Source organism: Mesoplodon mirus, assembly GCF_964341445.2.
Source record: "Mesoplodon mirus genome assembly, chromosome: 4".
NCBI lineage: Eukaryota > Metazoa > Chordata > Mammalia > Artiodactyla > Ziphiidae > Mesoplodon > Mesoplodon mirus.
In genome coordinates this window covers 54,687,794-54,705,782 of record NC_138979.1, presented here as the reverse complement: position 1 = coordinate 54,705,782, position 17,989 = coordinate 54,687,794, and the positions used below count along the sequence as shown (strand labels likewise).

The 17,989-nt window shown below is 39.6% G+C and overlaps 1 protein-coding gene and 1 pseudogene across 4 annotated transcripts in view; both read right to left on the bottom strand.

Annotated features, from left to right (window-relative positions):
- TRIP4 (thyroid hormone receptor interactor 4) overlaps positions 1-17,989 on the bottom strand; it is a 70,532-nt gene that overhangs the window by 39,552 nt on the left and 12,991 nt on the right. For 2 of the 3 annotated variants that reach the window (XM_082617493.1, XM_082617494.1), the window contains exons 4-8: positions 17,027-17,239; positions 14,849-14,927; positions 11,834-11,963; positions 9,737-9,952; positions 5,884-6,010 (exon numbers count right to left, since the gene is read on the bottom strand). In XM_082617493.1, coding sequence (XP_082473619.1) covers positions 5,884-6,010; positions 9,737-9,952; positions 11,834-11,963; positions 14,849-14,927; positions 17,027-17,239 — 765 coding nt within the window. The remainder of the gene's footprint in view (positions 1-5,883; positions 6,011-9,736; positions 9,953-11,833; positions 11,964-14,848; positions 14,928-17,026; positions 17,240-17,989) is intronic. The other variant, XM_082617495.1, reaches the window with a different exon arrangement.
- LOC309802815 (eukaryotic translation initiation factor 4B-like) lies at positions 1,931-4,784 on the bottom strand (annotated as a pseudogene). Its single transcript has one exon. The product of its transcript is annotated as a eukaryotic translation initiation factor 4B-like (transcript).

Here is a 17,989-nt window from a genome sequence, read left to right as displayed (position 1 = left end):
CAGAGTAAAGCTATGCAGCTGTAAACCAAGGGATGCCTGGGGCCATCAGAACCCCAAAGAGGCAAGGAAGCGTTCTCCCATAGACATTCGGAGGGCGTATGGCCCTGCCAACACCTTGATTTCAGTGTTGATAACTGTGAGAGAATAAATTTGCTGTCATAAGCCAACCAGCTGTGGTATTTTGTTATGGCTGCCCTAGGAAACTAATACACTTACTAGCGCACTTTAATTTCTAACAGTATTTAATTACTTGTGGTTCTCCCAACCTACAATGCTCTCAAGCTGCTGAGCCTTTCTACATGTTATACCACCTACCTAGAATTCCCTCCCCAAATTTGTCTGCTTGGAAATTCCTATTCATCCCTTAAGTCTCCTCTCAAAAACCATTTCTTTTGTGACTCCTCTGTGAGTTTATAATCTCTCTCCTAAACTCCTACTGTATCCATGACATGTGTCTATCATAGCAATTATCTTAAGGAACTGAAATTCTTTGTATTCAAACACATCTTCCCACTAAATTTGAAGTCCTTAAAAACTTCAAGGGCTCTTACCTTTTAATTTCCCAGCACCTAGCAAAGAACCTGGCACGTATACAGTGCTGAATGAGTATCTCCAGCTAAACTCCCTAAAGCACTGCTCTGATTGCATCTCTCTGCTCAAGAACATTCTATGATTCACATTTATTTACAAAATAAAAATGTGAAATCTTCCTAGCTAAACACTTAACTCTTTAGTGATCTGACTCTATCTACCTAACTACTCCATTTCTCATGATAATCCCTTTTTAAAATATTTATTTAATTTATTTTGAACTTTAAAGATCAGATTTGTTTAGAGAAAACAAAAAACCCCACAACCTAAAGGATGAGATTTTACATCTCAAGACCTCTCCCAGGTATGAAGTCTACAGATTACAAATCACTTTCATAGAAGATATTTTTGTACAAATTGTACATGTATTGAGGAGTGGGTCATAAATCCCTGTTTGTTTTAACAGGGTGGCAGGGTAGAGGAATGGGGGAAAAAACAGCTTTTTTGGACACATCTATTTGGAAGGAGCAGACATGAAGAGAGCAAACCCTACTTTTTCATCAGCTATAGCAAATGGTTTAAAAAAAAATACCCTCTCAAACTTGGGTATCTCTAAAAGCCACTTCCTAGCTACTAGGCACTCCAAGCCAATTATTTAAAGTTACCTCACTTGGTGTGTCTTTTATGTCCACTGGGTTAATGATTATTATGCTCACTGCTGCAGCACTCATAAGCCAACACCCCTGCATGGCTGGACAGGGTCTAACCTAGGACTGATGCGAGAGGAGACCAAGATGTCTTTTCTCTGCAGGTACCAATATTGCCCGTAAGGACACCATCTGTTGAGCTGACAGTACCAAGGTGCACATAAAAGCAGGCAAGTAAAGCTACTGTGTTGCAAGAGAAGCCAGGACCTTGTGAAATTGTTCTTCTCCATTATCATTTATTCTCTCAAGGGATGCTAAAAAAAAAAACAGAAACCAAAAAAACCACACATTGGTCTAGGCCACATTATAAATCCAAACATTGGTGTGGGATTTCACTTGGAGATAAGGAAACTTTTGTTTTTTAAAAAGCTCCCCAAACCCCAATCAAGGTTGTAAGAAAGGCTCCCAATTTAACCAACCTCGCTCACCACCTAAGACTGGTAATTCTAAAGTTTTCTGAGGTGTCAAAGCAGCAGGAGCATGAATGGCTGGAGGGAAGGAGTGAGTGTCAAAACATGAAGGAGCCAAGATTTGCTTGAGAAAAAGCAATGATGATTCCTCATTGAACAGCTCCCAGGGGCTCTAGAGGATGCTTAGGAGGTCAAGTATGTGACTTACGCAGAAGCTGCCTGTGGGAAGGTAACAGGAAAGAGTAGCATGAGGAACATAAGACGATGACAAGAGTCTAAATTTTTAAAGCTTCAAGATTTCAACAGAATATGGATATATTTGAACTTTCAGAAGGGATAGTGTTTAAGAAAGGGTGAAACCAGGACACATAAAAGACCTGGGAATTCCCACAACCCCTAAGTGTTTCCTGCTCCAGGAGGTAAATGATTATGTGTTTACTGGAGGTCATACCATTTTCCCTATTACTGGTGCAAAATAATTCATCAAATCCCCAAGCTTCTTTTCAAACCATGATTTTCCCATTCATTTAGGTCACCAAACAGTCCTATTCTTCAGTGGCCTTTAGACTCACTCCCACCTAGCCCCCTGGGGGGTACAAATGAAGGAACTCCCCCATAGGCTGGCCCTAGTAACTCAGAATTAAATAAGAGGAGGGGCTGGCAGCCTCCTGGAGACTAAAACAACATCAGAGACTAAACCTACCTTGCCGAGGATGGAGAATTTATTCAGATAATGTTTGAGAATTCATGTATGCCATAACTGGATAATAAGAATTAAAGGTAGAAACCTCACACTCTTCCTTATACCTGCCTGCTGCCCAACCAGATTCCAGACACTGCATCACTATCACTGCCATTTTGCTAAACGGAGGCCCCTAGGCGCTAATCACACAGGCAACTGCACGTGTCATAAAAACGCACCACAACTTTAAACGTACAGCATTAAAAGCTGTACGTCTCTCTCTGGCTACACTGGTGATTCTCCAGTTAGTTCAATACTTTAAAGGCTGCAGCAGCATGCAAAAGAATTTCACTTTGTTTCTTTAAAAAAAAAAAAAAAGTTAAGAAAGGTCTCCAGGAGACGGTGAGTTTTATTTTGTCTTGTCTGGATGGAGGTTTGATTTGCTCTCGAATGTTCCAGGGTGGTGAGAGACTAGGAGAAAGCACAGAATGCAGAGGTCTATTCGGTGTAATCTTCTCCCTCATTTTCATCTTCACCATCAATGGCAAGAGCAGCATACTTGCTTGCAGAACTGAACTTAGAGGCTGGATTTTCTTCAGCTTTCTTTGGCTCAAGTGCAGATCTGGAGTCTTGATCTTTTTTGCCATCTTTCCTATCTGACTCCTTCCAGTGGTCTTTGTTCCCTCTATCTCCTGGACCACGGCTGGAATTTCCACTTTGGCCTTTTGGGGCACTCACCTCATCTACTTTATTTTCATCTTTCCTTACTGGTCCTTCCTCAGATGGTTGAGCTGGAACTACTTTCCCTCCACCACTTGTAGGGGACTGCTGCTCTGTGTCTGAGCTCTGAGATCGAGCAGGAGGGTTAGAACTTTGCTTCACCCAAGCATTCTCCTTTGGTGGAGGGACTGGCATTACCTTTAGAGGCTGTTTAGATTTGGGAGGCTTAGAAGTTGGAGACTGACAGTCTTCCTCTTTATTGGGTGTTTCATTTTCTAGAGACTTCTCAGTCTCCTTCATGCATTTCTGCCAGATGTGGCTGAGGTCCCTGTCTGTGATGACTCACTTCCTGTCCTCGACCGTTCCCGTTCCTGAGTTTCTTCACTTCGCCAGCTTGGGTGTCTCTCCCGAGGCTGTCGTTCTAGTTTTGGCTCATCCAGCTGACGCTGCGGTTTCTCCTGTTCCTTCTGTAGCCACTCTTCTACTTCTCGTTCTCTAGCAGCTGTGTCAACAGGCTTTGCCCCTCCAAAGATAGAGGCTGCTCGACTAGACTGGGACGTGCTAGCAGTGGAATCATTTTCCTCAGGAGTACTCCGAGGCTTTAGGTTCAGTTTGGGTCCTTGGGGGGGACCTCTATCATCACGCCTATAATGATCCCGAGAGTAATCATCTCTGGAGCTTTATGACCAGTCATCTCATCTGTCATATCTGTCTTCACAGCGGTTCCTGCCTCCTCTGTAGTCGTCACCCCTAAGGTACCCACTACCAAATGCTCTTCTGTCACTGCCTATCCTGGAATCGTAGCCTCTATCATAGTCTCTGCTGCCTTGGTCATCATAGCGATCTCGGCCCCCATATCGATCCATGTCCCGGCGTGGGCCATCACCATAATTCTCCCAATACCCATCACGATATCGGTCTGAATCATAACGATCTGGATACCTGTCTCCAAAGCTATCATCACCTCTTCTAGGTGGGTAGTCATCAAAGCTGTAGCAGGACGGGCCCTCCAGTCTGTATCTGTTTTGTCCGAATCCCGATTTCTATCTCAGCCAAAAGAACGATCATCCCTGTCTTTATCCTGTGCTTGATCAGTAACGTCCACTCGAATTCTCCTGTTACCTAGAGACTCTTCATTGAGGCTCAGGGCACTGAGCAAGGAATCCAGGTGCTCAAACTCAGCATAACCAAAACCTTTCAACCTCTCAGGATTGCTGGGTTCATGTGGTAAACGCACTGCACTGATATTTAATCCTCTAAAGAATTCCTTAATGGAGTCTTCTGTCACATCATAGGGCAGTTTCCCTAGAAAAGCAGTATAGGGTGGTGATTTGGGAAGACAGCTCTGGTCGATATTGGGTTCCCAAGCAGCCCATGGAGCAGTGGGTAGAATGGAACAGTCAATTGGAGGAGCCCTATACACATCATCATCATTACTATGCCAAGTGGTTGAAACATCTCCTTCTAGGTCATCTGTTCCATCAGCCCAGCTGACTGGTTTGGGGACATAGATGCTTCCTCCACCAGTCCCTCTATCCTCAGCCAGGAAGTCTGTTACAGAGATAGTCTTCCCCTTATTATTCTTCCTTTTTGCTGAGGCCGCCATGTTTGGAGAGGGAGAGAGAATGCAAAGGTTATTTATTTATTTGGTTGCTCCGGGACTTAGTTGCAGCAGGCTGGCTCTTTAGTTGCAGCTCGAGGGCTCCTTAGTTGCAGCTCGCTGGCTCCTTAGTTGTGGCATGCATAACACTCTTAGTTGCAGCATCCATGTGGGATCTAGTTCCCTGAGTAGGGATCGAACCTGGGCCCCCTGCATTGGGAGTGTGGAGTCTTAACCACTTCGCCACCAGGGAAATCCCGATAATCCTTTTTACGAGTACTATCTTGGTAGTCTAAATTCACTATTCCCTATGTAGTTGATCCTTGAGCAACACGGGTTTGAACTGTGTGGGTCCACTTATACATGGATTTTTTTTCAATAGTAAATACTACAGAACTACATGATCGGCAGTTGGTTGAATCTGTAGATGTGGAACCTACTGTGGATGTGGAACTGCTTTACAGAGGGCCAGCTATAATTAATACACAGATTTTCGACTATGCAGAGGGTCAGTACTCCCAACCCTTCCTTGCACTGTTTAACTGCATATATGTATATACGTGTTTGTGTGTGTATCCCACACCTCATACCTATAGTTAATTCTGATTGGAATTTTTTTCCCACCATCCCCAAACACCATTTTCTTGGATAACTACTTTTAAGGAATGTCAGCTTCCCTATAAAAGCCTCTTTTATTCCTCTCAACTGTCCTTCCCTCCTTTGGGTTTCCACTGTACTTTATTTACATTTCTATTAATATTAGAGCTGCCTATGTAATCTTTTCCTCTACTAGTCTATGCGTTCTTTGAGGATAGAAGCAGTGTCTGGTTGATCACTTACTTTTGTGATTATACATATTAGATGCTCAATGTACCTGATGACAAAATGAATGACAACAATGAGTAAGTGAATTAATGTATTAATTTAAAACACCACACTATGGGACTACCCACATTCTATAAAAGATAGAGAAAGAACATTAACAAGAGGACCATGGGATTATTATTTAAAATCTCTATAGTACTTAACAAAACCTTCTTTTGGGAAATACTCAAATGATAACTTGTCACAAGTGCTGCAAAAAAACTGGAAAAATTAGGTCAGAGTATAAGGTGGGTAGGAGTACTGAGAAAGCAGACTGGTATCTACAGCCTATGAAACAGGCACATTTGAAAGGAGAAATATCTGGGCCCAAACTTTTCTCATCATCAGTTAGAGTAAAGGTCCACTAACCTGGGGAGGGGACTGGTACAGGTTGGGATTCACCAGAAGTCCTAAAGGCTCTTCAGAAGATCTATCCAATTTGGTCGGTGGTTGGTTCAAGGTTCCATTGGCAATGGCATGTATTGCCTCATCTAGTCTGTGATAACAAAAGGATGCAATAATTGGTAATGTCCTATGCTCAGAATATCTTTATTTAGCACACACATAAAACTCTTCAACAGTAATAAAACTTGACACTCAAAGAGGGGTCCATGGATGACCTTCCCTGCTCCCCCTACCAACTTCCCCTTCTCTTCACTCCAAGAACCCTAAGGAGTAGGAGTTGGTAAAAGTTCCAGAACACTAAGAAAATAGGTAGGGCACAAGACACTCATTCACCTCTTTAACAAGATTATTAGAAATGCCAAGATTAGAAAAGGTGCCTAGAAACAGTCTGACCCACAGAAGAGTATTCTATGGCAGTCTATTTCTCAACACCTTCAATTATTCTTCTGCCCACTCAGCAGTCCCTCTCCACTCTTCCATGCTGATCTGAAGTCTATCTTTGCTTCATGGCCCAAAACTTCTAAGGAGGCCCTCTACCAGCCCAGAACAAAAGTACTTATTCCTTTCTCTGAAGTCCTGTAGCACTTACTATTTAAAGTCATCAAATATACCCAATGTTATCCAGTGTCTATGGTGTTTGCTATAGGTATTTGGCTCTCAACCTATAAAAGAATGTGATGATTTAATTTAAAGATTATGGGACTAACCCTACTGGTTAGTAAGAGATCATAGGTCTTGCAGGAACCATATCTTATTCTGCTCTACAGCTCTTCATTACTTGCTGCTGTACTCCATGTCCCTGACAGATGCCTGACAAATGTTTGTGGATGATGATTCTAAAGCACGATATAATGAAAAGCTTCTACTAGTAGGAAAGGCTGAACCTGACCTTGAATACAATTAAAGAGATATTTGTTAGGAACCTCTTATACACAAGGCAACTTAAAAGGGGAGGAGGACAGGGCTCCTGTCTTCAGGAAGCTTTAAATCTAAGTGGTAGGTTTAAGACAGCTATAAAGATGATAAACAAAACAAGGAAGGATGTAATTATTACTGTAAGATAGATACAATCCATTTGGTGGTTATTACCCCATCACCCCATGTGTTGTACCAAGTACGTTCAAAGGGGAGGTAGATATCTGAAAGGCAAAGATGGGAGGATGGATATCCAAAGCAAGGAAAAAACAGAAACAAAGGCATGAACCAAAACAACAACAACAAGAACAACAAGAACTTGAGGTAAGAGGCAAGTCTAAAATAGGATGTGGATGATGGAATCTAAAGGAAGGAAATAGATTTGAGACATAGTACACCGGTTAAGTATATCTAGAACTCTAGAATCTATAAAAGAAATAATATAAATAGCTAATCAATACATTTTTAGAATGCTCAGACTTACTGGCACACAAGCAAAGCAAAAAAAAAGTGAATAAAAATTATGATGAAATACCATTTTTCATGTATCAGAATGGCAAATGTATTTTTTTAATTGTTGAGAAAGAGATGAAGAAACTAGCATCTTGGCACCTGGTGTCAAAAAGTCAAAAAATATGCACAATTTAAATTTTGAGATACTGTCCAATTTCACTTCTAAAAGGCTGTACCATTTTTTATTGAACATAAAAATGATTTTTCTTACACATAAAAATGATTTTTCTTACTATAAAAGCAATCAATGTTTATTACAGAAAAACTAGAAAATGCAAATTAATAGAAAGAAAATGAAAAATTCCTAAACCCATCACCCAGAAATAATTTTATTTTTTCTTTATATCTGTGTAATATATGTAATTACATATAATAGCATATATGTAATAGTTGAAAACAAATTAATTATTTTGAAGCTAGTGGCAGAATTTGTTTTAGGGAGAGAATAACCTCTGATTAGGAAAATTCTGTGATGGATTTGCCACAAATGAAGGAGAAAGACCGAGGACTAGGCCATGTAGAAAGCATTGCTGTGTTCACCAATATCCAGTTTTCTCTCTGTGTGTGTGTGTGTGTGTTTGTGTGTGTGTGTGTGTGTGTGTGTGTGAGAGAGAGAGACAGAGACAGAGACAGAGAGATATGTATGCCATTTCCAAAACATGGAGTTAGAGCTCCACATGCTTTCTTTTCAGTACTGTGCTAGAGCCAATATGTATATCTTTTCTCAACTCTGTTCAGTGACTTCATGTTGGCAACTTGAAATTGGCCATGATGTAAATTTTTTTCAATAAACTTTATTTTTTAGAGCAGCTTTAGGTTCACAGCAAATCTGAATGGAAGGTTCAGAGACTTCCCATTTACCTCCTGCCCTCACATATGCACAGCCCCCCCCCCCATCATCAGCTATCCCTCACTAGAGAGGTACATTTGTTATTAATTAATCAATCTACATTGACACATCACTATCACCAAAATCCATAGTTTCCATTTGGGTTCACCCTTGGTGTTGAGACTTGAACATTTTAATATTCCCGTCCTTAGTAAGAGGGCATATCAATTTTTCTACACTCAAAGATTATGCAATATTATAAATTATAAATTTCAGATAATTTAATGATACATTATGTTTCAAAATGTGCATTTCCCTGATAAATAGTTGAGCATCTTTTCAAATGTTTATTGGCTATTTGTATTTCCTCACCTGTAAATTGTCTGTTCTTAGCCTTTGCCCATTTTTCTACTGGATGTGTCTTTTTAACTTGCAGCTCTATATACTATGGATATTGCTCTTTTGAACTGTTAAAACCGTTTAAAATGTTTTCTCTCAGTCTTGTACTTCTTTATGTTATTTAAAATATCTTTGTCTTTTTGACTTCTGGGTTTTGTATCTTGCTTAGAAAGAACTTTATCATACCAAGACATTAACTATATTCTCCTAAATTTCTACTATTCTATTTCTTTCTGATCCTTTTATTTCTTTTGCATTTAACTCTTACTTTTCTTCTCTGTTTTTTTTTTTTGGCCACACCACTTGGCTTGCAGGATCTTACCTCCCCAACCAGGGATCAAACCCAGGCCCCCAGCAGTAGAAGCTTGGAGTCCTAACCACTAGACTGCCAGGAAATTCCCTTGCATTTAACATACATACATACATACATACATACATACATACATTTATTTATTTATTTCTCATTGTGGTGGCTTCTCCTGTTGTGGAGCACAGGCTCTAGGCACATGGGCTTCAGTAGTTGTGGCATGCTGGCTCAGTAGTTGTGGCTCGCGGGCTCTAGTGCGCAGGTTCAGTAGTTGTGGCACACGGGCTTCGCTGCTCCGTGGCATGTGGGATCTTCCAGAACCAGGGATCAAACCTGTGTCCCCTGCATTGGCAGGCGGATTCTTAACCACTGCGCCACCAGGGAAGTCCCTGCATTTAACTCTTTAGTCAAACTTATTCTCACAGTATGCTTCGAGGTAGAGATCTAATGTAGATTTTTTTCAAAGCTGATGGCCCATCATTTATTTAATCCTTCCCTTACTGTTTAGAAAAGTTTTACACAACTATAGACACACACCCGTACACAAACAATGCAGACGCATGGGTCTCTTTCCAGATTCTATTACATTTCATTCATCTATTCCTGTGCCCAAACTGTACCTCACTGTTTTAAAAACAGTTTTTTATAAAACTACAGTAGTTATCTAGTAGGTCAAGTGGCCCTCACTGTTCAATTCCAAAGTTTTCTTAGCTACTATTCCATGTTTCTACTCCAAATGAATATGTTGCTCTAAAAATTAACAAAAATAACAGACTCATTAAAGGGGCGGAGGCAAATCCTTTACAGTTAAACTGCTCCCTTCTTTCAGAGCCTTTCTGGTGTTGTCCACTTACTTGCTGTGATACTCAGTTAGAGGATTTTCATCTTCCATGATCTTCCTGCCTGCAAAGTCAATGGTGATCTTCTTCGAGAGCCGAGAGGCATGTCGAAATTCTCTCAGCTCCTCCTCTCGCTTCTGTAGGGCTTCCCGTTCAATTCTGGACAACCACTGGTTAGAATCACTGGCAAAGTAATCTGACTCATCATCAATGACTTGGGTCCTTCGAATGCTAAGGAAAAAAAAAAGAACACATGGCAGTTAGGTCACCTGTTGACAAACAGGGACTTGATTACTGGGAAGCTATTTCAAGTAGCTCACTCTTCTGCTGTCCTGAGGGTTATTATCTCAAATATAGATGCTCTAGAACGTTCCAAAACTAGGTCAAACTCTGCCTGATTTCCAGCCTCTGCATATACCTTATTCCCACTGCAGACTCAGCTCAGCTCTTAGAACAAATCTCACCCTTGTGGAGGAAAAGACACAGCACCAAAATCTATTGTCCTCCTATTTTCTTACTAGTCCAGCCCTCACCTTCTTATAACTGGGCTTATGTCTGATTTTGCCGCATCTGAGTTCATGTCTTGGCAGCTTACTCAATATCCTAGTCCTTCTACAGTTGGGACCTAGACTATTCCTGCTAGGCCCAATTGCCGCTATTTCCCTTAGAAACTGGAGTTCCGTCCTGGACTCTCAGTCCTATAAGCTTATTCTTAGGATATCTCTACTACTATATGTCAGTTTTCACCACCTCCCCCATCACCACCCCAACCCTATCCCCAGTCCCTCATTTAACATATTTACAAGGGCCAAGTTCCAAGATATGACAATCAGGCCTATTTCTAAGATCATACCAACAAAGAAATTAAGAACTAGAAGGAATCTTGATGATCCAACTCTCTCCTTCTACAAACAATAAACCTGGGCCTCAAAGAAGTTAAGTGACTACTCCAAAATCATAAATCAGTCTCAACTGCATAATTAATAATTAGTATGATATATTCAGGCATAGGGAAATACTGAAATCAGATTCAGATTTCATTCTTTCAGGACTCAACTGGAATTATAAAAGTTTTAAAGTAGACTGAGAGTGGTACTATACACAAACCTACATAATGAAATTGGTGCCCTTAGAAACTCACCAGCACAAGGGCGACAATGCCAATAGGGAGAGACCCTTTCCCAGTTTCTGTTTATCAAAAAATGTACTCTATTTCTAAGTTTCACTGAGTAAGGATAAAAGTGATATTTAAGGATGAAGAGCAAATATTAGTTACAAACCTTGTGGATGGGCTTACTTAACAAAGAGCTTTCAAAGTGTATCTCATGTATTCACAGCAAATGATTTGAAAGTAGTAGGTGTGTCTAACCAAAGGATTATAATGCTAGGAATAGACATATTCAGTTACCACAGTAAGAGATGCAAGGTCTTTCTAAGGATTCTCACACGGCCACTTGAGAAGTGAGCATTTAAGTCCTATTTAAACATTCTTTACCACTAATTGGTCTTCAATACACATTTTGTCCAAAAGAAAAAAAAAATGAAAGAGAAAAAAATAAAAAACAGAACTAACAAATCCATAAATCTGTCTCCTGAAGAGAGGTGAGTGGGCTCAATGACAAAAGTGTAGGAGTGTAAAACTCAATTTAGGGACATTATTGAATCAGAAAACAAATTTAGTGTCAAAGGAAAATGGGAGGGTAACTCATGTCTTCCCATGAGGTGGTGTTAACACTCTCTCAGAGACAGCTTCTTATGGAGTATCCAGAGGCCCCCCAACAGTTTGCACATGGTAGGCACTCTAACATATGCTGACTGAATAAACGGATGGTTTCAAGTGAAACAAGTGGGGAACTGTGTCAACCCAAATCAACTTTCCATGGGGTACACTCGCATTTGCCAAGAATCAAAAAATATTGCAGGGTAGGATCCTCTCGGTGGGAGCCTATCTTATTCAGACATGATTCAAAAACAAGCTGTAGACCTCCTCCACAGAGCACCTGGCTCTTCTTTTGTTGTAAACACTTTCATAGTCCACCCTAAGAAGGTATCAAGTACGAAAATAATGGACTACTCTATTTCTTAGCATTTTTTATTCTAACCACATCATACCTAGTCCTGTCAAACTCTAACAGTTTGTCTTTATGCTTGATAGCCTTCTCCAGACCAGATTTAAATCGCAATTCTTGATGAGGAAGAAGGTCCTTGGTAGAGATGTCCACTTTTCCAGAATTCTCTGTCCCTGAAATTCAATAAGGAAATCAAATGGTGTCAGTGAATCATACCAATTAGTTGTATCACTGTGAAGCAAAGAACAAAATATCAGTAGATCTGGCTGTGCCCCTAATGACTGATAGCCTAGCATTTCATTTCAATGGAAAACAAACAGGTACACAGGCCAGGCTTTACTTGTCAGGCATCAAGCAGCGCTTGACACATAATACATTCTCAATAAATGTTAAGGATCTACTTCTTCCCTTATGGAAATGTGGATCGCTAAGGGTAACAAACTGTTTAACAACACAATATAAAAATGCCTTTACAAGAAAAACTTTATTGAGTAGGGCTAAATATCACCTTTGAACATACTTTTTTTTTTTTTTTTTTTTTTTTTTGCGTTATGCGGGCCTCTCACTGTTGTGGCCTCTCCCGTTGCGGAGCACAGGCTCTGGATACGCAGGCTCAGCGGCCATGGCTCACGGGCCCAGCCGCTCCGCGGCACGTGGGATCTTCCCAGACCGGGGCACGAACCCATGTCCCCTACATCGGCAGGCGGACTCTCAACCACTGCGCCACCAGGGAAGCCCTGAACATACTTTTATATATCAAAGCTAAAAACTAAATAATAAAAGGAAAAAAGAGAAGAAATTGCAGAGGGACAGAAATGAATAATGAGAACTTATCAGATGCTAAGGCACTTCATACATACTATAGTACTTAATTCTCACTATAACCCTGTAAGACAGTTTATATTATCTTTGTTTTACAGATAAAGAAACTGAAATTCAGAGACATTAGTAAACTTACTGAGTTCATTAAGTCAGAAATTAAAAGGTAGAAACAAAATTTAAAGTTAGGTCTATCTGGACTTCCCTGGTGGTGCAGTGGTTAAGAATCCGCCTGCCAATGCAGGGGACATGGGTTCAAGCCCTGGTCTGGGAAGATCCCACATGCTGCGGAGCAACTAAGTCCGTGCGCCACAACTACTGAGCCTGCACTCTAGAGCCCGCGAGCCACAACTACCGAGCCCACATGCCACAACAACTGAAGCCCGCACACCTGGAGCCCACGCTCCGCAACAAGAGAAGCCACCACAATGAGAAGCCCGCGCACTGCAATGAAGAGTAGCCCCCACTCGTCGCAACTAGAGAAAGCCCACATGCAGTAACAAAGACCCAACGCAGCCAAAAATAAATAAATAAATAAATAAATTTAAAGTGAAATAAAATAAGTTAGGTCTGTCTAACTCTAAAGCCCACATTCATTCCTTGGCCCATGTGTTATCTTCCATTGTGACAACACATCATAAATCTATATATCCCAGAAAAGATAGCCATAAATTATGATAGAACCAAGATCTAAAATGTGTTAGAAAAACAACTAAGCTATAATGAAGGCTGACCTTTCTCTATACCTAAAACTCTAGGCCTATTTAAAGTCCTAAAAAAAAAAAAAAGTCCTGTCAAATCTTTCTTTTAAAATTAAAAAAAAAGAGAGATTGATTCTTGTGTTCTGAATATAAGAAAAGCACTGAGAACTACCTTTTCTCATAATAATGACCCTAGAAAAATCCAAATGGAAAAAATATGGAGACATGTTCTACCTCATTAATAATAATAATAATAAATTACAACTATAAAAATAAAATAACATGAAATGTCAAAACCCAATAGTGACAGGTTTTGGGGTAAAATACTAATATTGTTGTAGACTAGTACAATATTTTGGTAAAGTAATATGGCAAATACATCTTAAGTGTCAAAAATGATAATATTCTTTGACTCAGTAATCCCATTCCTAGGAATTTATCCCAAGGAAATAAATCAAAGATATAATATTAACAAAGTTGACCACTTGTGGTATTATTTATAATTGGGAAAGAGTCAAAATATCCAGTAATACGGAAATAGATAATCAATTATAATAAATAAATTTAATGACTATTTTTAAGCACTAAAAATTACAAATATGAAGAATATATGGCAACATAAACAATAATTATAAAACATTAGTTAGAAAAGGAAAAACATAAAATTCTATATACACTATGATTACTACTTCATAATACCAACCAATCTATCTATATTTAAAAAACAACTACGAATTAAAGCAGGAACAAAATATTTGCACAAATGGAAAGTAATGAGTATATCGTTTTCCCTTTAAAAATGTCCTTAATTATTTTTGTCATGCTTTTTTCAACTATACAAAACTTTGAAGAGTTGCAAAAAAAGTAGAGTTCCTGTATACCTTTCATTCATCTTCCCTTGTTAGCATCTGATCTCACATAACCATAGTACAATTATCAGAAGTAAGAAATTAACAATAGTACAATACCATTAACTATATTACAGACTTTATTTGGATTTCAACTTGCTTTCCACTAATATTATTTTTCTGTTTAGGGATCCAATTCAAGATCCTACAATGCAATTAGTTGTAGTGTCTCCTTAGTCTCCTCCAAACCATTACGATTCTTCAGTCTTTCCTTGTCTTTCATGATCTAGCACATCTCCAATTCTTAAACTTTCATCCAATAATTTTAGCATCTACTGGTGGATCTTGCCTGTAGCAATTTCTATCAATACTACTGTGGTGCTGACATGGTGATTTTCTGTTACCATAATTCCTTCACTTTATTAATTGGAATTCTATATGAGCAGTTCCTTCTCTCCCATTTATTAATTTATTCAGTTACTTCATGACATTAATTTTATTCTTTGGGTTATAATCCAATAGCATTATTATTAGTTATTTTGCTCAATGTTAGGTGATTTTAATAAGAACTTAAAAAAATGAGTAAATAAATTGCATCTTACATACCAGGATACAAGTAAGAGAAACAGTCACAGATACAACAAAAGGTATCCATAACTACAGTGACCCAATTAGAAGACTGCTGCCTACCTGACATGAGCTTCTTCAGCAGTTTCTGGCTCTTGTTTGAGTCACGCTGTAAAATATCCTGTTCTTCACGAGTACATACCTATAAAGTAATAAGAGTAAGACACATGATCCAGTAGTTAAATGATAGTGTTTGCCTGATATACTTAAAAAGTAACCTTGGGCCTCCCTGGTGGCGCAGTGGTTGAGAGTCCGCCTGCCGATGCAGGGGATACGGGTTCGTGCCCCGGTCTGGGAGGATCCCATATGCCGCGGAGCGGCTGGGCCCGTGAGCCATGGCCGCTGGGCCTGCGCATCCGGAGCCTGTGCTCCGCAACGGGGGAGGCCACAACAGTGAGAGGCCCGCATACCGCAAAAAAAAAAAAAAAAAAAGTAACCTCAAATTACACATTAGATACGGCAATAAAATAGACTGTCAGTGTTTTTTAATCCAGACAAATATACCAAAAAAAAAGTATACCCAAATGAGTTTTGCCCTAGGCTCTTTCCATTTCTCCCTTATTTTATGAACCATACAAAAAACTGATATCACTACAAGTGTCCCTGAATGACAGTTAAAAAAAAAATCTAACCTACTTTCAAAAGATAAAGATTTGCCACCACTGAGAATATTGAAAAAATATACAAGACCTTTTTTTATAGCCTTCCAGTTCTAATCGTGAAATCCAAGTCTTACCAGAGAATTGCTAAGCAAGTGTCTTATTTATTTATTTATTTGTTTGTTTGTTTGTTTTTGGCTGCACCATGCGGCACGCAGGATCTTATCTCCCCGACCAGGGATTGAAGCCATGCCCCCTGCAATGGAAGCAGGGAGTCTTAACCACTGGACAGCCAGGGAAGTCCCACAAGTGTCTTATTAAAAAGAGCCAGAAAAAGAAGCAGTGAAAACTAGTCTAGCTTTTATATGTATTTTGCTTCTTTGCCTTCAAACATTACCTGCTTATAAAGTAATAAACACATTAAGCAAAGAAAAAGTTCTGTTTATTATAAAATCACTAGAAGTGTAAGAAGGGAGGTTACTTAAAAGCAGAAGGGGTTACTTAAAAACAATTTCATATTAAGTTTATGAAACTGCAAGACCTCAAGGCCAATCTGCTTTACATTACTCTGTTTCTTGAATTCACCGAAGGATCCAAGGGACCTAACAGAAAACACTGTACTTGCTAGCAGTTGCCTGAGTGGCACACAGAAGCTGTAGGGTGTTTCTCTAGAGAAAAGCCCCATATGGGAGGACATTTGATGCTGTTTTATGAACATTTTTGATATTAGATACTACATTTTTCAGGTCATCCATTGTCTATCAGCTTATTATCTGAGTATATTAAAAAATTAAAGGCCCCACGAGAGAAGGGAAAACAAAGCAACACAAAGTGTATACCTTCACCAATACCAAATGCCATTGCTTCTGCCAGTCAGCTCAACTGGCAGAATAAGCCTTCCAGACAACTCACTAGGGTGTTTGTAACAGAGTCATTACAACTACACTTTTGAGGTCACTTACTCAGATAATGAGGAGCTATAAAAAGGAGGTGTTGGGCTTCCCTGGTGGCGCAGTGGTTGAGTCTGCCTGCCGATGCAGGGGACACGGGTTTGTGCCCCGGTCCGGGGAGATCGCACATGCCGCGGAGCAGCTGGGCCCGTGAGCCATGGCCGCTGAGCCTGCACGTCCGGAGCCTGTGCTCCACAACGGGAGAGGCCACAACAGTGAGAGGCCCGTGTACCGCAAAAAAAAAAAAAAAAAAAGGAGGTGTTCTGGAAAAAGAAGCTATAGACTTGAGGATTACATCACAGTGGCTCTGTAACCCTAGGAATATGAGCCACATCTGAAGACTGACAAAAATTTTTGACATTTCAGGCCCTAAAGTTTTCTTAAATTGAACTTAATCTGACACAAGACTTGGATCCCTCAACAAGGTATGTTCTCAAAATATTCTCACAAATAGGCCTCAGTTCTAGGATATCAACTTGGGTTTTTGACTAAAGTTCCTGCTACAAGAATTTACTGGTGGCACAACAATGTAAATCAACTATACTTCAAAAAAAAATAAAAAAAAATAAAAAAGAATTTACTGGAGGACACCTTAGGGAAGAAATTTACTATGAAAAAGAGAAATTACTAGGGGTGTGAATGTCCCTATGTATAAAACTGAAGAGTAGTAAAATAGGAAAGAAACAATTTACCAGAGTACCACAGAATAAGCAGGGGCCAGAACCCTCTTGTTCACAGACAATACGCCCACAGATCAGACAGTTATTGATCAGCTTGTGCTTCTGGCCCAGGCAATCACAAGTGTGGCGACCAGGGATCAGGACTGCAAGCTTGTCCTGTCCCTCTTTTGTATATAAACTGACAAACTTTGTCTTCTTCTTTAAGGAGCTGCTGTTCTCTTGTGCCTGATCGTACAAAGATATCAGAAATAACATCAAATAATTAATGACAATGAAAACAGTCAAGAGAGAAAAACCTCAGTTCTGTTCAATAATAACTTATACCCTTCCCAGCAACCATGAAAGAAGGAAGTAGGAGAAATACAAATGAGTTATAATCAAGGGTCTAAGTAAAGATTATGCCCTAGAAAAACTAGCTAATATACTCTGCTTTTTCTGCTAGTAGCTGTCAGCCCTGTATTATAGCTGGTGGAAGGTAAATGTAGCAATAAAAGCTGTTTATGTGACATATTTAGGTACAGCTAAATTGGAGATCATAGAAAACAAAAATGCCTCTAAAAGCAGATGATATTCACAGATCTGGAAATAAGAACAATCAGTAAAGTAAGAAAAATCTATAAAAAATTGACTCAATAAGAAAAAGACAGATAACACAGTGGAAAAATGGGCAAAGGACCTAAACAGGAACTTCATAAAAGAAGATATCCAAACAGCCAACAGACACATGAAGAGGTGCTCAACTTCATCAGTCATCAAGATAATATAAAATAAAACCACAGTGTAATACTACTGCGCACCAACCAGAATAGCTAAATTGAAAAGACAGAAAATACAGAGTGTTGGCAAGGATATAGAACAATTAGAACTCTCACGCACCGTTCGTGGGAGTGTAAACTGGTATCTACTAAAGCTGAGCATATGTATATCCTGTGACCCAGCAATTCACCTCTTGGACATATACTCAACAGAAATGAG